This window comes from Hyla sarda, unplaced genomic scaffold (genome assembly GCF_029499605.1).
Source record: "Hyla sarda isolate aHylSar1 unplaced genomic scaffold, aHylSar1.hap1 scaffold_342, whole genome shotgun sequence".
NCBI classification, from domain to species: Eukaryota; Metazoa; Chordata; class Amphibia; order Anura; family Hylidae; genus Hyla; species Hyla sarda.
In genome coordinates, this window is record NW_026610175.1 from 232,204 (window position 1) to 259,954 (window position 27,751).

A 27,751-nucleotide genomic window follows, 5' to 3' on the forward strand; every position below is an offset into this window, starting at 1 on the left:
TACAGTACAGGGAGGTATTACATGTTCTGTACTCTTTACCTGTATTGCTGAAGTGTATGCACTGACTGGTGTCTGGTAGCGTCTCCTACAGTACAGGGAGGTATTACATGTTCTGTACTCTTTACCTGTATTACTGAAGTGTATGCACTGACTGGTGTCTGGTAGCGCCCCCTACAGTACAGGGAGGTATTACATGTTCTGTACTCTTTACCTGTATTACTGAAGCGTATGCACTGACTGGTGTCTGGTAGCGCCTCCTACAGTATAGGGATGAACTACAACTTCTGTACTACTTTCCTTTGGACACCAAGTAAGGGCGGCTCCATTTGGGACACTGTGTGTACTGTATGGGACCCTAAAGAAGCTCCTGTCCTCTAATTAAACCATTGTTACCCAACCAGGGTGCCTCCAGCTGTTGCAAAACTACAACTCCCAGCATGCCTGGACAGCCGTTGGCTGTCCGGGCATGCTGGGAGTTGTAGTTTTGCAACAGCTGGAGGCACCCTGGTTGGGAAACACGGACATAGACAGTGATTTACAGTTCCCAGCAGCTTTTTCTTACTTTTATATGTAAGGATTTCTTTTATCGGTATTAGATGTCTAATATTTTTCTTTATTCCTCGCATTTTCCTATTTTTTGGGTGACATTTTGGGGGCTTCAGAACCAATGATCAGGTTTCCATAGAGTTATGGTCTCAACATACAATGGTCTCAACATACAATGGTCTCAACATACAATGGTCGTCCCAGAACCAATTAATATTGTAACTTGAGGGAGCACTGTATATGGTAAATCTCCAAATTTACACAACAGATCAACCATTTATAGTTACCGGCTTATGATGGAAAAGCAGTTCATAGAAGATGGTGGAAGATGCCGCTGTATGCTGGACGTCCGGGAGGTAGATGGTGTGCGGACCCGAGGCTGTCTAAGAGCGCTGGAGATGGAAACCGCCTCGTGGAGGAAACCTCAGCGTCTGACGTCAGCCCGGTAAGAATGGAAGAGAGTCCGGCAAGGTGGAATGCTGGATTAGGGGATTAGAGAACAAGCGGCTGTATAGTGGAGGATAGCCGTCCTTCAGGGATTGCAGTAGAGTTGCGGTATTATTGCGGTAGTTTTCTCTAGACGCGTTTCAGGGTACTTAGTGCAATGACCCTTTCCTCAGTATTGATATTGTGTTAAGGAAGCAACAAGTCCTTTCTATACATATATATATATATATATATATACCTGTTTAGGTATCAACAGGTGAAAATCTCCTTTGGTATATCACAAAAAGCGGGATGGATTAATACAATTCTATATCAAAGATACAAAACATTACTTGTAACCTTTAGAAAGATGGTATAAAATAATGAATAAGCATAAGGGAAATGAAAATGAGAACAATATATACAAAAAATATACAAAAAATGCACACGAAAATAAATACAGTAACATAGGAAATAGAGCAGTGATAGTATAAGTGGATAATAAAATTAAATAGATAATAGTAAATAAAAAATGAATATAAAAATAAAGACAAAAAAATGAAAAAAGTTTAGTAATAAAAGAAAAAAAAATAGAAAAATAAGAAATAGAAAAGAAAAATAGAAAAATAATAAATAGGACAGAGATATAAACGTTGTGTGGATGAAATAACAAGTAGAACACAGAATAGAATTACAGTGAAATACATATGAAAGATATCTTGACACGTGGAGAATGGATATAGGGTGCATCATGGTCTCCAACGGGGCCCCAAAATTGAACATCCGTGGGAAAGCAAAATAAACCCTATAAGAAACCGAACAATTCAACATTTTTATTCAAACCACTGGGTTCCAAAGTATTGAACTCCTCCATTTTCTGACTTTCTGCCCCAGACATCCTAACAATGTAGCTTCCACCTCTCCAATCCTTCCCAATTATCTGTAGACCGGTGTAAGAAAAAACTGTGGTTGACTATGGTTTTAGATACGGTAGAATACGGTTCACTCCGGTCGGCTCATTGCAATTGATTACATACGGGACCGCAAACAGCAGGATACGGGAGCGCCAGTTTTTAGCTCTCCCCTGCCTATACGCTCCTGTATGGGGAGAAGCGTGACGTGAACCCGGCCTTATGAATATCTGTGAAGGGGGCTGATAGGGGAGGTTTTACATTTCCATTTGTATATTTGTTACATGTTCCGCAATCCGTACTTTCACAGCTCTTGGGTCCTTCCTATGTGTTGTTTTCTGCAGCCACATTGAATTAAATATAAAGCCCACTTGTATGGCACGAAATATGATCATTAAAGGGGTATTACCGCGCTAACAACTTATCCCCTATCTAAAGGATAAGGGATAAGTTGCCTGATTCCACGGGCTCCCGCCGCTGGGGAGCCCCGTGATCTTGCACGCAGCACCCCGCTCTCATCAGGCCCCGGATCGAACATCCGCTCCGGGCCTGATGACTGCAGATCACGGGGCCGGAGTATCGTGACGTCACGGCTCCGCCCCCATGTAACGTCACGCTCCGCCCCTCAATGTAAGTCTATGGCAGGGGGCGAGACAGCTGTCTCGCCGCCTGCCATAGACTTGCATTGAGGGGCGGAGCGTGACGTCACACGGGGGCGGAGCTGTGACATCACGATCACCGCCCCAGTCATCAGACCCGGAGCGGATGTTCGCTCCGGGGCCTGATGAGAGCGGGGTGCTGCGTGCGCCATCAGGCAACTTATCCCCTTATTCTTTAGATAGGGGGTAAGTTGTCATCACGGTAGTACCCCTTTAATTGTCCATTAAAATTCTGAGGTGCATGATGAAGAAGCAAAATTATAAAGAAGCATTGGCATATAATCAAACAGGATAAGGACATAGGGGGATGGGCCCCCATAGTATACACAAAAGCCCCGAACTTAGGGAAAACCATAGCACCCAGTGTAAAATCCCCTCCCAGAACCCATTTAATTCCAAGACCTGGCTAAACACTAAAGGTTTCTATAGATGTGGGATGTGCCCCAATTGTCTAAAAGTGAAAGGCCCCAAAAAAACTCTAGAGGTGGCATCATGCACCTCAGAATTTAAATGGACAATTAATGATCATATTTCGTGCCATACAAGTGGGCTTTATATTTAATTCAATGTGGCTGCAGAAAACAACACATAGGAAGGACCCAAGAGCTGTGAAAGTACGGATTGCGGAACATGGAACAAATATACAAATGGAAATGTAAAACCTCCCCTATCAGCCCCCTTCACAGATATTCATAAGGCCGGGTTCACGTCACGCTTCTCCCCATACAGGAGCGTATAGGCAGGGGAGAGCTAAAAACTGGCGCTCCCGTATCCTGCTGTTTGCGGTCCCGTATGTAATCCATTGCAATGAGCCGACCGGAGTGAACCGTATTCTACCGTATCTAAAACCATAGTCAACCACTGTTTTTTCTTACACCGGTCTACAGATAATTGGGAAGGATTGGAGAGGTGGAAGCTACATTGTTAGGATGTCTGGGGCAGAAAGTCAGAAAATGGAGGAGTTCAATACTTTGGAACCCAGTGGTTTGAATAAAAATGTTGAATTGTTCGGTTTCTTATAGGGTTTATTTTGCTTTCCCACGGATGTTCAATTTTGGGGCCCCGTTGGAGACCATGATGCACCCTATATCCATTCTCCACGTGTCAAGATATCTTTCATATGTATTTCACTGTAATTCTATTCTGTGTTCTACTTGTTATTTCATCCACACAACGTTTATATCTCTGTCCTATTTATTATTTTTCTATTTTTCTTTTCTATTTCTTATTTTTCTATTTTTTTTTCTTTTATTACTAAACTTTTTTCATTTTTTTGTCTTTATTTTTATATTCATTTTTTATTTACTATTATCTATTTAATTTTATTATCCACTTATACTATCACTGCTCTATTTCCTATGTTACTGTATTTATTTTCGTGTGCATTTTTTGTATATTTTTTGTATATATTGTTCTCATTTTCATTTCCCTTATGCTTATTCATTATTTTATACCATCTTTCTAAAGGTTACAAGTAATGTTTTGTATCTTTGATATAGAATTGTATTAATCCATCCCGCTTTTTGTGATATACCAAAGGAGATTTTCACCTGTTGATACCTAAACAGGTATATATATATATATATATATATGTATAGAAAGGACTTGTTGCTTCCTTAACACAATATTAATACTGAGGAAAGGGTCATTGCACTAAGTACCCTGAAACGCGTCTAGAGAAAACTACCGCAATAATACCGCAACTCTACTGCAATCCCTGAAGGACGGCTATCCTCCACTATACAGCCGCTTGTTCTCTAATCCCCTAATCCAGCATTCCACCTTGCCGGACTCTCTTCCATTCTTACCGGGCTGACGTCAGACGCTGAGGTTTCCTCCACGAGGCGGTTTCCATCTCCAGCGCTCTTAGACAGCCTCGGGTCCGCACACCATCTACCTCCCGGACGTCCAGCATACAGCGGCATCTTCCACCATCTTCTATGAACTGCTTTTCCATCATAAGCCGGTAACTATAAATGGTTGATCTGTTGTGTAAATTTGGAGATTTACCATATATCTATGCGGACTTTATCATACAATCACAGATTGTGAACTTTGCCGATCCTTCAGATGCCGGACTAGTGGAACTCGATGCATACTTGGCGGGTTTTTACTACATTTTATTGCATTTTTTATTGTATGTTTTATATTTACCTCCCCACAAGGGCCCTGTGTAAGGAAACTGTTATTAATATTATTATTTTTATAATTAATTGTTTTTTATTGCATAATTAAATTTTTATTTATTTTTCTCATCATCAATATGACGCACAGTTCTATTATCTATCTAATTTAGTCATCATGTACCAGTATATCTGGTATTAGTCTGGAGGCTTATGGTGCCCCCCTTTCTTTTCTTCTTTCTTTACATTTTTTTGTACTTTTTGAAGTGTAAGTACTATTCCATTTAAATCTCTGGATAATATTAATAATACAGATAAATCTCTGAATAATATTAATAATACAGATAAATCTCTGAATAATAATAATACAGATAAATCTCTGAATAATAATAATATAGATAAATCTCTGAATAATAATAATACAGATAAATCTCTGAATAATAATAATAATACAGATAAATCTCTGAATAATAATAATATAGATAAATCTCTGAATAATAATAATACAGATAAATCTCTGAATAATAATAATAATACAGATAAATCTCTGAATAATAATAATAATACAGATAAATCTCTGAATAATAATAATAATACAGATAAATCTCTGAATAATAATAATACAGATAAATCTCTGAATAATAATAATAATAATACAGATAAATCTCTGATAATAATAATACAGATAAATCTCTGAATAATAATAATAATAATACAGATAAATCTCTGATAATAATAATACAGATAAATCTCTGAATAATAATAATACAGATAAATCTCTGAATAATAATAATAATAATACAGATAAATCTCTGAATAATAATAATAATAATACAGATAAATCTCTGAATAATATTAATAATACAGATAAATCTCTAATAATAATAATAATACAGATAAATCTCTGAATAATAATAATAATACAGATAAATCTCTGAATAATATTAATAATACAGATAAATCTCTAATAATAATAATAATACAGATAAATCTCTGAATAATAATAATAATACAGATAAATCTCTGAATAATAATAATAATACAGATAAATCTCTGAATAATATTAATAATACAGATAAATCTCTGAATAATAATAATAATACAGATAAATCTCTGAATAATAATAATAATAATACAGATAAATCTCTGGATAATATTAATAATACAGATAAATCTCTGGATAATATTAATAATACAGATAAATCTCTGAATAATATTAATAATACAGATAAATCTCTAATAATAATAATAATACAGATAAATCTCTGAATAATAATAATAATACAGATAAATCTCTGAATAATAATAATAATACAGATAAATCTCTGAATAATAATAATACAGATAAATCTCTGAATAATAATAATAATACAGATAAATCTCTGAATAATAATAATAATACAGATAAATCTCTGAATAATAATAATAATACAGATAAATCTCTGAATAATAATATTAATAATACAGATAAATCTCTGAATAATAATAATAATAATACAGATAAATCTCTGAATAATAATAATACAGATAAATCTCTGAATAATAATAATAATACAGATAAATCTCTGAATAATAATAATACAGATAAATCTCTGAATAATAATAATAATAATACAGATAAATCTCTGGATAATATTAATAATACAGATAAATCTCTGAATAATAATAATACAGATAAATCTCTGAATAATAATAATAATACAGATAAATCTCTGAATAATAATAATAATACAGATAAATCTCTGAATAATAATAATACAGATAAATCTCTGGATAATATTAATAATACAGATAAATCTCTGAATAATAATAATACAGATAAATCTCTGAATAATAATAATACAGATAAATCTCTGAATAATATTAATAATACAGATAAATCTCTGAATAATAATAATAATACAGATAAATCTCTGAATAATATTAATAATACAGATAAATCTCTGAATAATAATAATAATACAGATAAATCTCTGAATAATATTAATAATACAGATAAATCTCTGAATAATAATAATAATACAGATAAATCTCTGAATAATATTAATAATACAGATAAATCTCTGAATAATAATAATACAGATAAATCTCTGAATAATAATAATACAGATAAATCTCTGAATAATAATAATACAGATAAATCTCTGAATAATAATAATAATACAGATAAATCTCTGAATAATAATAATAATACAGATAAATCTCTGAATAATAATAATAATACAGATAAATCTCTGAATAATAATAATAATACAGATAAATCTCTGAATAATAATAATACAGATAAATCTCTGAATAATATTAATAATACAGATAAATCTCTGAATGATAATAATACAGATAAATCTCTGGATAATATTAATAATACAGATAAATCTCTGAATAATAATAATAATACAGATAAATCTCTGAATAATAATAATAATAATAATACAGATAAATCTCTGAATAATAATAATACAGATAAATCTCTGAATAATAATAATACAGATAAATCTCTGAATAATATTGATAATATAGATAATACTAATAATATAGAAAAGTCTCTGGGTATTATTAATTATCTAGATAAATCTTTAGAGAATATTAATAATATGGATAAATCTCGTCCGCTTTAGATAATATGGAGATATCTTTCCATGTTCTTCTCTTTCTCTTAGAGTTTGGGTAAATCCTCATCACCTATTGTGACTCCAGAACACAAACATCATTCTAGAGAGAGCGAGGAGAGGCGGAGCGAGGAGAGGCGGAGCGAGGAGAGGCGGAGCGAGGAGAGGCGGAGCGAGGAGAGGCGGAGCGAGGAGAGGCGGAGCGAGGAGAGGCGGAGCGAGGAGAGGCGGAGCGTGCACCATGAGTGTGCGGACGGGCTCGGCATGGCTTCACAGTCTAAGAAGGAAACACAAACCTCCGAGGACGGTCCTGGTGATCCCGGTAAGAACCTGACGGACATGAAGATCCTCATACAGCGCGTCCCTTATACTATGCAGGACACTAAATATATATATATATATACAGTGCAGGATACTAAATATATATATATATATACAGTGCAGGATACTAAATATATATATATACAGTGCAGGATACTAAATATATATATATACAGTGCAGGATACTAAATATATACACAGTGCAGGATACTAAATATATATATATATATATACAGTGCAGGATACTAAATATATATATATATACAGTGCAGGATACTAAATATATATATATATATATATATACAGTGCAGGATACTAAATATATATATACACAGTGCAGGATACTAAATATATATATATACAGTGCAGGATACTAAATATATATATACACAGTGCAGGATACTAAATATATATATATACAGTGCAGGATACTAAATATATACACAGTGCAGGATACTAAATATATATATATATATACAGTGCAGGATACTAAATATATATATATATATACAGTGCAGGATACTAAATATATATATATATATATACAGTGCAGGATACTAAATATATATATATATATACAATGCAGAATACTAAATATATATATATATATATACAGTGCAGAATACTAAATATATATATATATATATATATACAGTGCAGGATACTAAATATATATATATATACAGTGCAGGATACTAAATATATATATATATATACAGTGCAGGATACTAAATATATATATATATACAGTGCAGGATACTAAATATATATATATATATACAGTGCAGAATACTAAATATATATATATATATATACAGTGCAGAATACTAAATATATATATAAATATACAGTGCAGGATACTAAATATATCTATCTATATATATACAGTGCAGGATACTAAATATATATATATATATATACAGTGCAGGATACTAAATATATATATATATATATACAGTGCAGGATACTAAATATATATATATACAGTGCAGGATACTAAATATATATATCTATATATATATACAGTGCAGGATACTAAATATATATATATATACAGTGCAGGATACTAAATATATATATATACAGTGCAGGATACTAAATATATATATATACAGTGCAGGATACTAAATATATATATATATACAGTGCAGGATACTAAATATATATATATATATATACAGTGCAGGATACTAAATATATATATATATATATATATATATATATATACAGTGCAGGACACTAAATATATATATACAGTGCAGGACACTAAATATATATATACAGTGCAGGACACTAAATATATATATATACAGTGCAGGATACTAAATATATATATATATACAGTGCAGGATACTAAAAATATATATATATATATATATATATATATATATATATATATATATATATATACACAGTGCAGGATACTAAATATATATATATATACAGTGCAGAATACTAAATATATATATATACATATATATATACAGTGCAGGATACTAAATATATATATATATATATATATATATATACAGTGCAGGATACTAAATATATATATATATATATATATACAGTGCAGGATACTAAATATATATATACACAGTGCAGGATACTAAATATATATATATATATACAGTGCAGGATACTAAATATATATATATATACAGTGCAGGATACTAAATATATATATATATATATATATACAGTGCAGGATACTAAATATATATATACACAGTGCAGGATACTAAATATATATATATATATACAGTGCAGGATACTAAATATATATATACACAGTGCAGGATACTAAATATATATATATATACAGTGCAGGATACTAAATATATATATATATACAGTGCAGGATACTAAATATATATATATATACAGTGCAGGATACTAAATATATATATACACAGTGCAGGATACTAAATATATATATATATATATATATACAGTGCAGAATACTAAATATATATATATATACAGTGCAGGATACTAAATATATATATATACAGTGCAGGATACTAAATATATATATATACAGTGCAGGATACTAAATATATATATATATATATATATATATATACAGTGCAGGATACTAAATATATATATATACACAGTGCAGGATACTAAATATATATATATATATATATACAGTGCAGGATACTAAATATATATATACACAGTGCAGGATACTAAATATATATATATATATATACAGTGCAGGATACTAAATATATATATATATATATATATATATATATATATATATATATATATACAGTGCAGGATACTAAATATATATATATACAGTGCAGGATACTAAATATATATATATACAGTGCAGGACACTAAATATATATATATATATATACAGTGCAGGATACTAAATATATATATATATATACAGTGCAGGATACTAAATATATATATATATATACAGTGCAGGATACTAAATATATATATATATATATATACAGTGCAGGATACTAAATATATATATATATATATATATATATATATATATATATATATATATACAGTGCAGGATACTAAATATATATATATACAGTGCAGGATACTAAATATATATATATACAGTGCAGGACACTAAATATATATATATACAGTGCAGGATACTAAATATATATATATACAGTGCAGGATACTAAATATATATATATACAGTGCAGGATACTAAATATATATATACACAGTGCAGGATACTAAATATATATATATATATATATACAGTGCAGGATACTAAATATATATATAAATACAGTGCAGGATACTAAATATATATATATACAGTGCAGGATACTAAATATATATATACACAGTGCAGGATACTAAATATATATATATATACAGTGCAGGATACTAAATATATATATATATACAGTGCAGGATACTAAATATATATATACACAGTGCAGGATACTAAATATATATATATATACAGTGCAGGATACTAAATATATATATATACAGTGCAGGATACTAAATATATATATACACAGTGCAGGATACTAAATATATATATATATACAGTGCAGGATACTAAATATATATATATACAGTGCAGGATACTAAATATATATATACACAGTGCAGGATACTAAATATATATATATATATACAGTGCAGGATACTAAATATATATATAAATACAGTGCAGGATACTAAATATATATATATACAGTGCAGGATACTAAATATATATATATATACAGTGCAGAATACTAAATATATATATATACAGTGCAGGATACTAAATATATATATATACAGTGCAGGATACTAAATATATATATATACAGTGCAGGATACTAAATATATATATATACAGTGCAGGATACTAAATATATATATATATATATATACAGTGCAGGATACTAAATATATATATATATATATATACAGTGCAGGATACTAAATATATATATATATATATACAGTGCAGGATACTAAATATATATATATATATATATATATATATATATATATATATATATACAGTGCAGGATACTAAATATATATATATATACAGTGCAGGATACTAAATATATATATATATATATATATACAGTGCAGGATACTAAATATATATATATATATACAGTGCAGGATACTAAATATATATATACACAGTGCAGGATACTAAATATATATATATATACAGTGCAGGATACTAAATATATATATATATATATATATATACAGTGCAGAATACTAAATATATATATATACAGTGCAGGACACTAAATATATATATATATACAGTGCAGGATACTAAATATATATATATATACAGTGCAGGACACTAAATATATATATATATATACAGTGCAGGATACTAAATATATATATATATATACAGTGCAGGATACTAAATATATATATACACAGTGCAGGATACTAAATATATATATATATACAGTGCAGGATACTAAATATATATATATATATATATACAGTGCAGGATACTAAATATATATATATACAGTGCAGGATACTAAATATATATATATATATATATATACAGTGCAGGATACTAAATATATATATATATACAGTGCAGGATACTAAATATATATATATATATATATACAGTGCAGGATACTAAATATATATATATACAGTGCAGGATACTAAATATATATATATATACAGTGCAGGATACTAAATATATATATATATATATATATACAGTGCAGGATACTAAATATATATATATACAGTGCAGGATACTAAATATATATATATATACAGTGCAGGATACTAAATATATATATATATATACAGTGCAGGATACTAAATATATATATATATATATACAGTGCAGGATACTAAATATATATATATATATATATATATATATATATATATATATATACAGTGCAGGATACTAAATATATATATATATATATATATATATATATATATATATATATATATATATACAGTGCAGGATACTAAATATATATATATATATATATATACAGTGCAGAATACTAAATATATATATATACAGTGCAGGACACTAAATATATATATATATACTGTGCAGGATACTAAATATATATATATATACAGTGCAGGATACTTAATATATATATATATACAGTGCAGGATACTAAATATATATATATATATATATACAGTGCAGGATACTAGATATATATATATACAGTGCAGGATACTAAATATATATATATATATATATATACAGTGCAGAATACTAAATATATATATATATACAGTGCAGGATACTAAATATATATATATATACAGTGCAGGATACTAAATATATATATATACAGTGCAGGATACTAAATATATATATATATATACAGTGCAGAATACTAAATATATATATATACAGTGCAGAATACTAAATATATATATATACAGTGCAGGATACTAAATATATATATATACAGTGCAGGATACTAAATATATATATATATATATACAATGCAGAATACTAAATATATATATATATATATATATATACAGTGCAGGATACTAAATATATATATATACACAGTGCAGGATACTAAATATATATATATATACAGTGCAGGATACTAAATATATATATATATATATACAATGCAGAATACTAAATATATATATATATATATATATATACAGTGCAGGATACTAAATATATATATATATACACAGTGCAGGATACTAAATATATATATATACACAGTGCAGGATACTAAATATATATATATATATATACAGTGCAGGATACTAAATATATATATATATATATATACAATGCAGGATACTAAATATATATATATATACAGTGCAGGATACTAAATATATATATATATACAGTGCAGGATACTAAATATATATATATATATATACAGTGCAGGATACTAAATATATATATATACACAGTGCAGGATACTAAATATATATATATATATATACAGTGCAGGATACTAAATATATATATATATATATATACAATGCAGGATACTAAATATATATATATATACAGTGCAGGATACTAAATATATATATATATACACAGTGCAGGATACTAAATATATATATATACACAGTGCAGGATACTAAATATATATATATATACACAGTGCAGGATACTAAATATATATATATACACAGTGCAGGATACTAAATATATATATATATATATACAGTGCAGGATACTAAATATATATATATATATATATACAGTGCAGGATACTAAATATATATATATATACAGTGCAGGATACTAAATATATATATATATACAGTGCAGGATACTAAATATATATATATATACAGTGCAGGATACTAAATATATATATATATATATACAGTGCAGGATACTAAATATATATATATATACAGTGCAGGATACTAAATATATATATATATATATACAATGCAGAATACTAAATATATATATATATATATATACAGTGCAGGATACTAAATATATATATATATACACAGTGCAGGATACTAAATATATATATATACAGTGCAGGATACTAAATATATATATATATATATATACAGTGCAGGATACTAAATATATATATATATACAGTGCAGGATACTAAATATATATATATACAATGCAGAATACTAAATATATATATATATATATATACAGTGCAGGATACTAAATATATATATATATACAGTGCAGGATACTAAATATATATATATACAGTGCAGGATACTAAATATATATATATATATATATATATATACAGTGCAGGATACTAAATATATATATATATACAGTGCAGGATACTAAATATATATATATATACAGTGCAGGATACTAAATATATATATATATATATACAGTGCAGAATACTAAATATATATATACACAGTGCAGGATACTAAATATATATATATACAGTGCAGGATACTAAATATATATATATACAGTGCAGGATACTAAATATATATACAGTGCAGGATACTATATATATATATATATATACAGTGCAGGATACTAAATATATATATATATACAGTGCAGGATACTAAATATATATACAGTGCAGGATACTATATATATATATATATACAGTGCAGGATACTAAATATATATATATATACAGTGCAGGATACTAAATATATATATATACAGTGCAGGATACTAAATATATATATATATACAGTGCAGGATACTAAATATATATATATATACAGTGCAGGATACTAAATATATATATATATACAGTGCAGGATACTAAATATATATATATACAGTGCAGGATACTAAATATATATATATATACAGTGCAGGATACTAAATATATATATATATACAGTGCAGGATACTAAATATATATATATACAGTGCAGGATACTAAATATATATATATACAGTGCAGGATACTATATATATATATATATATACAGTGCAGGATACTAAATATATATATATATACAGTGCAGGATACTAAATATATATATATACAGTGCAGGATACTAAATATATATATATATACAGTGCAGGATACTAAATATATATATATACAGTGCAGGACACTTATCATGTGCAGGATGAGGTCCACACTTAATCACTGATTCCCCTACGCCATGGTATATGTCAGCATCTTTTATTGACCTGGGGCGGACAGCACAGTGTGTACCCAGCCCTTATCCCCTCATCTCCCCCCGATCTATCTGCGGACCCTCTCATGGGGCCCTATTGTCTTTGTAGAGGAGCACATCTGCCTCTTGGACTGCATCGTGGTGGATCTTCAGGACATGGACATCTTTTCTGCAGAGAGGTGTCCCCGAGACGTGGCTGAAGGTCAGGAGAAGTCGTGGTCGGACCTCTTGTTCTCGTCTTACCTTGTCAGACAGACAGGGGGCAGTCTCCTCACAGAACCCTGCCGACTGAAGCTTCAGCTGGAGAGGAACCTGGATAGGTGAGTGTGTGGAGCCGTCCGGTCCCTGAGGAGGGGCCCCGGGGCCCCGGATTCATTACAATTCATCTTTTTGTCTTGTAGGGAGATCAGCCATAGTGTCCCGGACATGTCGGTTCATGGCAGCCTGTCCTCCGTACACTGCTCCCTGGACCTCCCCAAATATCAACTCATCCGAGGACTCCTGGAGAAGAACCTAGGAGAACCCATCGAGGACTTCATGAGGCCGTACGACCTGCAGGACCCCCGCATCCACGTAAGAAGGGAGTATGGGGTCCGCACTGTCACTGTGCATGTATGGGGTCCGCACTGTCACTGTACATTATATACATGTATGGGGGTCCGCACTGTCACTGTACATTATATACATGTATGGGGGTCCGCACTGTCACTGTGCATGTATGGGGGTCCGCACTGTCACTATACATTATATACATGTATGGGGGTCCGCACTGTCACTGTACATGTATGGGGGTCCGCACTGTCACTGTACATGTATGGGGGTCCGCACTGTCACTGTACATTATATACATGTATGGGGGTCCGCACTGTCACTGTACATTATATACATGTATGGGGGTCTGCACTGTCACTGTACATTATATACATGTATGGGGGTCCGCACTGTCACTATACATTATATACATGTATGGGGGTCCGCACTGTCACTATACATTATATACATGTATGGGGGTCTGCACTGTCACTATACATTATATACATGTATGGGGGTCCGCACTGTCACTGTACATTATATACATGTATGGGGGTCCGCACTGTCACTGTACATTATATACATGTATGGGGGTCTGCACTGTCACTGTACATTATATACATGTATGGGGGTCCGCACTGTCACTATACATTATATACATGTATGGGGGTCCGCACTGTCACTATACATTATATACATGTATGGGGGTCTGCACTGTCACTATATATTATATACATGTATGGGGGTCCGCACTGTCACTATACATTATATACATGTATGGGGGTCTGCACTGTCACTGTACATTATATACATGTATGGGGGTCTGCACTGTCACTATACAGTATATACATGTATGGGGGTCTGCACTGTCACTGTACATTATATACATGTATGGGGGTCCGCACTGTCACTGTACATGTATGGGGGTCCGCACTGTCACTATACATTATATACATGTATGGGGGTCCGCACTGTCACTATACATTATATACATGTATGGGGGTCTGCACTGTCACTGTACATTATATACATGTATGGGGGTCCGCACTGTCACTGTACATTATATACATGTATGGGGGTCCGCACTGTCACTGTACATTATATACATGTATGGGGGTCCGCACTGTCACTGTACATGTATGGGGGTCTGCACTGTCACTATATATTATATACATGTATGGGGGTCCGCACTGTCACTGTACATGTATGGGGGTCCGCACTGTCACTGTACATTATATACATGTATGGGGGTCCGCACTGTCACTGTGCATGTATGGGGGTCCGCACTGTCACTGTACATTATATACATGTATGGGGGTTCGCACTGTCACTGTACATTATATACGTGTATGGGGGTCCGCACTGTCACTGTACATTATATACATGTATGGGGGTCTGCACTGTCACTATACATTATATACATGTATGGGGGTCCGCACTGTCACTGTACATTATATACATGTATGGGGGTCTGCACTGTCACTATACATTATATACATGTATGGGGGTCCGCACTGTCACTGTACATTATATACATGTATGGGGGTCCGCACTGTCACTGTACATTATATACATGTATGGGGGTCTGCACTGTCACTATACATTATATACATGTATGGGGGTCTGCACTGTCACTGTACATTATATACGTGTATGGGGGTCTGCACTGTCACTGTACATTATATACATGTATGGGGGTCTGCACTGTCACTGTACATTATATACGTGTATGGGGGTCTGCACTGTCACTGTACATTATATACATGTATGGGGGTCTGCACTGTCACTGTACATTATATACGTGTATGGGGGTCTGCACTGTCACTATACATTATATACATGTATGGGGGTCCGCACTGTCACTGTACATTATATACATGTATGGGGGTCCGCACTGTCACTGTACATTATATACATGTATGGGGGTCCGCACTGTCACTGTACATTATATACATGTATGGGGGTCCGCACTGTCACTGTACATTATATACATGTATGGGGGTCCGCACTGTCACTGTACATTATATACATGTATGGGGGTCCGCACTGTCACTGTACATTATATACATGTATGGGGGTCCGCACTGTCACTGTACATTATATACATGTATGGGGGTCCGCACTGTCACTGTACATTATATACATGTATGGGGGTCCGCACTGTCACTATACATTATATACATGTATGGGGGTCTGCACTGTCACTATACATTATATACATGTATGGGGGTCTGCACTGTCACTGTACATTATATACGTGTATGGGGGTCCGCACTGTCACTATACATTATATACATGTATGGGGGTCCGCACTGTCACTATAAATTATATACATGTATGGGGGTCTGCACTGTCACTATATATTATATACATGTATGGGGGTCTGCACTGTCACTGTACATTATATACATGTATGGGGTCCGCACTGTCACTATATATTATATACATGTATGGGGGTCTGCACTGTCACTGTACATTATATACATGTATGGGGGTCTGCACTGTCACTATAAATTATATACATGTATGGGGTCCGCACTGTCACTATATATTATATACATGTATGGGGGTCCGCACTGTCACTATACATTATATACATGTATAGGGGTCCGCACTGTCACTGTACATTATATACATGTATGAGGGTCCGCACTGTCACTGTACATTATATACATGTATGGGGGTCCGCACTGTCACTGTACATGTATGGGGGTCTGCACTGTCACTATAAATTATATACATGTATGGGGTCCGCACTGTCACTATATATTATATACATGTATGGGGGTCTGCACTGTCACTATACAGTATATACATGTATGGGGGTCCGCACTGTCACTGTACATGTATGGGGGTCTGCATTGTCACTATACATTATATACATGTATGGGGGTCCGCACTGTCACTATACATTATATACGTGTATGGGGGTCCGCACTGTCACTATACATTATATACATGTATGGGGGTCCGCACTGTCACTATACATTATATACATGTATGGGGGTCTGCACTGTCACTATACATTATATACATGTATGGGGGTCCGCACTGTCACTGTACATGTATGGGGGTCCGCACTGTCACTATACATTATATACATATATAGGGGTCCGCACTGTCACTGTACATTATATACATGTATGGGGGTCTGCATTGTCACTATACATTATATACATGTATGGGGGTCCGCACTGTCACTGTACATTATATACATGTATTGGGGTCCGCACTGTCACTATACATTATATACATGTATGGGGGTCCGCACTGTCACTGTACATGTATGGGGGTCCGCACTGTCACTGTACATTATATACATGTATGGGGGGGTCTGCACTGTCACTGTACATGTATGGGGGTCTTCACTGTCACTATACATTATATACATATATAGGGGTCCGCACTGTCACTGTACATTATATACATGTATGGGGGTCCGCACTGTCACTGTACATTATATACATGTATGGGGGTCTGCACTGTCACTATACATTATATACATGTATGGGGGTCCGCAATGTCACTGTACATTATATACGTGTATGGGGGTCTGCACTGTCACTATACATTATATACATGTATGGGGGTCTGCACTGTCACTGTACATTATATACATGTATGGGGGTCCGCACTGTCACTATACATTATATACATGTATGGGGGTCCGCACTGTCACTGTACATGTATGGGGGTCCGCACTGTCACTATACAGTATATACATGTATGGGGGTCCGCACTGTCACTATATATTATATACATGTATGGGGGTCCGCACTGTCACTATACATTTGATACATGTATGGGGGTCTGCACTGTCACTATAAATTATATACATGTATGGGGGTCTGCACTGTCACTGTACATTATATACATGTATGGGGTCCGCACTGTCACTATATATTATATACATGTATGAGGGTCCGCACTGTCACTATACATTATATACATGTATGGGGGTCCGCACTGTCACTATAAATTATATACATGTATGGGGTCCGCACTGTCACTATACATTATATACATGTATGGGGGTCCGCACTGTCACTGTACATTATATACATGTATGGGGGTCCGCACTGTCACTGTACATTATATACATGTATGGGGGTCTGCACTGTCACTATACATTATATACATGTATGGGGGTCTGCACTGTCACTGTACATTATATACATGTATGAGGGTCCGCACTGTCACTGTACATTATATACATGTATGGGGGTCTGCATTGTCACTATACATTATATACATGTATGGGGGTCTGCACTGTCACTATACATTATATACATGTATGAGGGTCCGCACTGTCACTGTACATTATATACATGTATGGGGGTCTGCATTGTCACTATACATTATATACATGTATGGGGGTCTGCACTGTCACTGTACATTATATACATGTATGAGGGTCCGCACTGTCACTGTACATTATATACATGTATGGGGGTCTGCATTGTCACTATACATTATATACATGTATTGGGGTCCGCACTGTCACTATACATTATATACATGTATGGGGGTCCGCACTGTCACTGTACATGTATGGGGGTCCGCACTGTCACTGTACATTATATACATGTATGGGGGGGTCTGCACTGTCACTGTACATGTATGGGGGTCTTCACTGTCACTATACATTATATACATATATAGGGGTCCGCACTGTCACTGTACATTATATACATGTATGGGGGTCCGCACTGTCACTGTACATTATATACATGTATGGGGGTCTGCACTGTCACTATACATTATATACATGTATGGGGGTCCGCACTGTCACTGTACATTATATACATGTATGGGGGTCCGCAATGTCACTGTACATTATATACGTGTATGGGGGTCTGCACTGTCACTATACATTATATACATGTATGGGGGTCTGCACTGTCACTATACAGTATATACATGTATGGGGGTCCGCACTGTCACTATATATTATATACATGTATGGGGGTCCGCACTGTCACTATACATTTGATACATGTATGGGGGTCTGCACTGTCACTATAAATTATATACATGTATGGGGTCCGCACTGTCACTATACATTATATACATGTATGAGGGTCCGCACTGTCACTGTACATTATATACATGTATGGGGTCCGCACTGTCACTATATATTATATACATGTATGAGGGTCCGCACTGTCACTATACATTATATACATGTATGGGGGTCCGCACTGTCACTATAAATTATATACATGTATGGGGTCCGCACTGTCACTATACATTATATACATGTATGGGGGTCCGCACTGTCACTGTACATTATATACATGTATGGGGGTCTGCACTGTCACTATACATTATATACATGTATGGGGGTCCGCAATGTCACTGTACATTATATACATGTATGGGGGTCTGCACTGTCACTATAAATTATATACATGTATGGGGGTCCGCAATGTCACTATACATTATATACATGTATGGGGGTCCGCACTGTCACTATAAATTATATACATGTATGGGGTCCGCACTGTCACTATACATTATATACATGTATGGGGGTCCGCACTGTCACTGTACATTATATACATGTATGGGGGTCTGCACTGTCACTATACATTATATACATGTATGGGGGTCCGCACTGTCACTGTACATTATATACATGTATGGGGGTCTGCACTGTCACTATACATTATATACATGTATGGGGGTCTGCACTGTCACTGTACATTATATACATGTATGGGGGTCCGCACTGTCACTATACAGTATATACATGTATGGGGGTCCGCACTGTCACTGTACATTATATACATGTATGGGGGTCTGCACTGTCACTGTACATTATATACATGTATGGGGGTCTGCACTGTCACTGTACATTATATACATGTATGGGGGTCCGCACTGTCACTATACATTATATACATGTATGGGGGTCTGCACTGTCACTATACATTATATACATGTATGGGGGTCCGCACTGTCACTATACATTATATACATGTATGGGGGTCCGCACTGTCACTGTACATTATATACATGTATGGGGGTCCGCACTGTCACTATACATTATATACATATATGGGGGTCCGCACTGTCACTATACATTATATACATGTATGGGGGTCTGCACTGTCACTGTACATTATATACATGTATGGGGGTCCGCACTGTCACTATACATTATATACATGTATGGGGGTCCGCACTGTCACTGTACATTATATACATGTATGGGGGTCTGCACTGTCACTATACATTATATACATGTATGGGGGTCTGCACTGTCACTATAAATTATATACATGTATGGGGTCCGCACTGTCACTATATATTATATACATGTATGGGGGTCCGCACTGTCACTGTACATTATATATGTGTATGGGGGTCCGCACTGTCACTATACATTATATACATGTATGGGGGTCCGCACTGTCACTATATATTATATACATGTATGGGGGTCCGCACTGTCACTGTACATTATATATGTGTATGGGGGTCCGCACTGTCACTATACATTATATACATGTATGGGGGTCTGCACTGTCACTGTACATTATATACATGTATGGGGGTCTGCACTGTCACTATACATTATATACATGTATGGGGGTCCGCACTGTCACTGTACATTATATACATGTATGGGGGTCCGCACTGTCACTGTACATGTATGGGGGTCCGCACTGTCACTGTACATTATATACATGTATGGGGGTCCGCACTGTCACTATACATTATATACATGTATGGGGGTCTGCACTGTCACTATACATTATATACATGTATGGGGGTCCGCACTGTCACTATACATTATATACATGTATGGGGGTCCGCACTGTCACTATAAATTATATACATGTATGGGGTCCGCACTGTCACTGTACATTATATACATGTATGGGGGTCCGCACTGTCACTGTACATTATATACATGTATGGGGGTCTGCACTGTCACTATAAATTATATACATGTATGGGGGTCCGCACTGTCACTGTACATTATATACATGTATGGGGGTCCGCACTGTCACTGTACATTATATACATGTATGGGGGTCTGCACTGTCACTATAAATTATACACATGTATGGGGTCCGCACTGTCACTGTACATTATATACATGTATGGGGGTCCGCACTGTCACTGTACATTATATACATGTATGGGGGTCTGCACTGTCACTATACATTATATACATGTATGGGGTCCGCACTGTCACTGTACATTATATACATGTATGGGGGTCCGCACTGTCACTATACATTATATACATGTATGGGGGTCCGCACTGTCACTGTACATTATATACATGTATGGGGGTCCGCACTGTCACTATACATTATATACATGTATGGGGGTCCGCACTGTCACTATACATTATATACATGTATGGGGTCCGCACTGTCACTGTACATTATATACATGTATGGGGGTCCGCACTGTCACTATACATTATATACATGTATGGGGGTCCGCACTGTCACTATACATTATATACATGTATGGGGGTCCGCACTGTCACTATACATTATATACATGTATGGGGGTCTGCACTGTCACTATACATTATATACATGTATGGGGGTCCGCACTGTCACTATACATTATATACATGTATGGGGGTCCGCACTGTCACTATAAATTATATACATGTATGGGGGTCCGCACTGTCACTATATATTATATACATGTATGGGGGTCCGCACTGTCACTGTACATGTATGGGGGTCCGCACTGTCACTGTACATTATATACATGTATGGGGGTCCGCACTGTCACTATACATTATATACATGTATGGGGGTCTGCACTGTCACTATACATTATATACATGTATGGGGGTCCGCACTGTCACTATACATTATATACATGTATGGGGGTCCGCACTGTCACTATAAATTATATACATGTATGGGGTCCGCACTGTCACTATATATTATATACATGTATGGGGGTCCGCACTGTCACTGTACATTATATACATGTATGGGGGTCCGCACTGTCACTATACATTATATACATGTATGGGGGTCTGCACTGTCACTATAAATTATATACATGTATGGGGGTCCGCACTGTCACTGTACATTATATACATGTATGGGGGTCCGCACTGTCACTATACATTATATACATATATGGGGGTCCGCACTGTCACTATACATTATATACATGTATGGGGGTCCGCACTGTCACTATACATTATATACATGTATGGGGGTCCGCACTGTCACTATACATTATATACATGTATGGGGGTCTGCACTGTCACTATACATTATATACATGTATGGGGGTCCGCACTGTCACTATACATTATATACATGTATGGGGGTCTGCACTGTCACTATAAATTATATACATGTATGGGGGTCTGCACTGTCACTATACATTATATACATGTATGGGGGTCCGCACTGTCACTGTACATGTATGGGGGTCCGCACTGTCACTGTACATTATATACATGTATGGGGTCCGCACTGTCACTATATATTATATACATGTATGGGGGTCTGCACTGTCACTATAAATTATATACATGTATGGGGGTCTGCACTGTCACTATACATTATATACATGTATGGGGGTCCGCACTGTCACTGTACATGTATGGGGGTCCGCACTGTCACTGTACATTATATACATGTATGGGGGTCCGCACTGTCACTGTACATTATATACATGTATGGGGGTCCGCACTGTCACTGTACATTATATACATGTATGGGGGTCTGCACTGTCACTGTACATTATATACATGTATGGAGGTCCGCACTGTCACTGTACATTATATACATGTATGGGGGTCTGCACTGTCACTGTACATTATATACATGTATGGGGGTCTGCACTGTCACTGTACATTATATACATGTATTGGGGTCTGCACTGTCACTGTACATTATATACATGTATGGGGGTCCGCACTGTCACTGTACATTATATACATGTATGGGGGTCCGCACTGTCACTGTACATTATATACATGTATGGGGGTCTGCACTGTCACTGTACATTATATACATGTATGGGGGTCCGCACTGTCACTGTACATGTATGGGGGTCTGCACTGTCACTGTACATTATATACATGTATGGGGGTCTGCACTGTCACTGTACATTTTATACATGTATGGGGGTCCGCACTGTCACTGTACATTATATACATGTATGGGGGTCCGCACTGTCACTGTACATGTATGGGGGTCCGCACTGTCACTGTACATTATATACATGTATGGGGGTCCGCACTGTCACTGTACATTATATACATGTATGGGGGTCCGCACTGTCACTGTACATTATATACATGTATGGGGGTCCGCACTGTCACTATACATTATATACATGTATGGGGGTCTGCACTGTCACTATACAGTATATACATGTATGGGGGTCTGCACTGTCACTGTACATTATATACATGTATGGGGGTCCGCACTGTCACTATACAGTATATACATGTATGGGGGTCTGCACTGTCACTGTACATTATATACATGTATGGGGGTCCGCACTGTCACTGTACATTATATACATGTATGGGGGTCCGCACTGTCACTGTACATTATATACATGTATGGGGGTCTGCACTGTCACTGTACATTATATACATGTATGGGGGTCCGCACTGTCACTGTACATGTATGGGGGTCTGCACTGTCACTGTACATTATATACATGTATGGGGGTCCGCACTGTCACTGTACATGTATGGGGGTCCGCACTGTCACTGTGCATTATATACATGTATAGGGGTCCGCACTGTCACTGTACATGTATGGGGGTCCGCACTGTCACTGTACATGTATGGGGGTCCGCACTGTCACTGTACATGTATGGGGGTCTGCACTGTCACTTTACCCTGTGTAGAGACCCTTGTTCATCCTTGTGACCATTATGAGTAGAAGATGCAGCAGGTACGGCGTCCTCTCCCCTGCTCTAAGGCGTTGCCCGGTTTTTCCTTCCTAATTTTTGTTGGGGAGGAAAATCAACAAAGTAGGAAACTTTTGACTTCATATCCCGTCCTCATATATTGTCATATCCCAAACCCATATCCCATCCTCATATCTCAACTCCATATCCCGACCTCACATCCCGACCTCACGTCCCGACCTCACGTCCCGACCTCCTGTCCCGACCTCCTGTCCCGTCCTCCTGTCCCGTCCTCCTGTCCCGTCCTCCTGTCCCGTCCTCCTGTCCCGACCTCCTGTCCCGACCTCCTGTCCCGACCTCCTGTCCCGACCTCCTGTCCCGACCTCCTGTCCCGACCTCCTGTCCCGACCTCCTGTCCCGTCCTCCTGTCCCGTCCTCCTATCTCAACCTCATATACCGTCCTCATATCTCGACCTCCTATCCCGTCCTCATATCTCGACCTCATATCTCGACCTCATATCCCGTCCTCATAGCTCAACCTCATATCCCGTCTTCACATCCCAACCTCATATACCGTCCTTATATTCCGTCCTCCTATCTCTTCCTCATATCCCAACCTTATATACCATCCTTATGTCCCATCCTCCTATCCCGTCCTCATATCCTTTCCTTATATGCTGTCCTAATATCCTGTCCTCATGTTCCGTCCCTATGTCCCATCTCATATCCTGTCCTCATGTTCCGTCCCTATGTCCCATCTCATATCCTGTCCTCATGTTCCGTCCCTATGTCCCATCCTCATATCCCGTCCTCATATCCCATCCTTATGTCCCATCCTCATATCCTGACCTCATATCCCATCCTCATATCCTGACCTCATATCCCATCCTTATTTCCCATCCTCATATCCTGACCTCATATCCCATCCTTATTTCCCATCCTCATATCCTGACCTCATATCCCATCCTTATTTCCCATCCTCATATCCTGACCTCATATCCCATCCTTATTTCCCATCCTCATATCCTGACCTCATATCCCATCCTTATTTCCCATCCTCATATCCTGACCTCATATCCCATCCTTATTTCCCATCCTCATATCCTGACCTCATATCCCATCCTTATGTCCCATCCTCATATCCTGACCTCATATCCCATCCTTATGTCCCATCCTCATATCCTGACCTCATATCCCATCCTCATATCCTTACCTCATATCCCATCCTTATGTCCCATCCTCATATCCCATCCTTATGTCCCATCCTCATATCCCATCCTTATGTCCCATCCTCATATCCTGTCCTCAGATGGGACTGATTTGTGATGAAGATATTGTAAGCTGAAAATAGAAGGGGGTGTGGCTTTGTGGGACTGGACGTGATTTTCAACCCAGACCGATTCACAAAAAGGGTAGATAATAAAAGGGGTGGGGCTTAAACAGTAGTCATGTCTTTGTGAGATGGGGTGTGGCTTGCAAGCCAGACTGACACATTCACCAGGAGATGCGGAGCTTGTGGAGGAAGGTACTGGAAGTCCCATATACTTGCATGTGACTTGAAACAAAAACCCATCTTTTATATAAGGGTGTAGGTAAGGGTTAATTTAACTATCCTATCTTTTAAGTGGACATATAAGTAACATGTGACCAAGTATGGAAATATCTCCAGCCGTTTGGAAGTTATGCAGTAACATATATTCCCCATAGACTTGTATGGGATTTTATACATAAGCCCCGCCCCTGGCAAATGGGGGTGAGTAAGGGTTAAATCACCAATCATATGTTTGTTGGTGACATATAAGTAACATGTGACCAAGTGTAATGGTAATATCTACAGCCGTTTGGAAGTGATGCTGGAACATACACACACACACATACATACATATATATACACATATATACACTCATATATATATATATATATATATATATATATATACATACACACACATACACATATACAGACATATACACACATACACACATATATACACACACATACACATATACAGACATATACACACATACACACATATATACATACATATATATATATATATATATATATATATACATATACACACATTCACACATACATACATATACATACATTTATACACATACACACATAAACATACATATATACACATATACACACATACATATATACACATACACACATACATATATATACACATATATACACTCATATATATATATATATATATATATACACACACATACACATATACAGACATATACACACATACATACATATATATATATATATATATATATATATATATATACACATATACACACATTCACACATACATACATATACATACATTTATACACATACACACATAAACATACATATATACACATATACACACATACATATATACACATACACACATACATATATACACATACACACATATATATACACATATATACACTCATATATATATATATATATATATACACACACATACACACATATATACATACATATATATATATATATATATATATACATATACACACATTCACACATACATACATATACATACATTTATACACATACACACATAAATATACATATACACACATATACACGCATACATATATACACATAC

General features: G+C 35.2%; 1 protein-coding gene across 1 annotated transcript in view; it reads left to right on the plus strand.

Moving 5' to 3' along the window:
• VPS13D (vacuolar protein sorting 13 homolog D) overlaps positions 1–27,751 on the plus strand; it is a 194,635-nt gene that overhangs the window by 127,059 nt on the left and 39,825 nt on the right. The window contains exons 26-28 of the mRNA XM_056553621.1: positions 7,326–7,596; positions 14,821–15,031; positions 15,113–15,284. Coding sequence (XP_056409596.1) covers positions 7,326–7,596; positions 14,821–15,031; positions 15,113–15,284 — 654 coding nt within the window. The remainder of the gene's footprint in view (positions 1–7,325; positions 7,597–14,820; positions 15,032–15,112; positions 15,285–27,751) is intronic.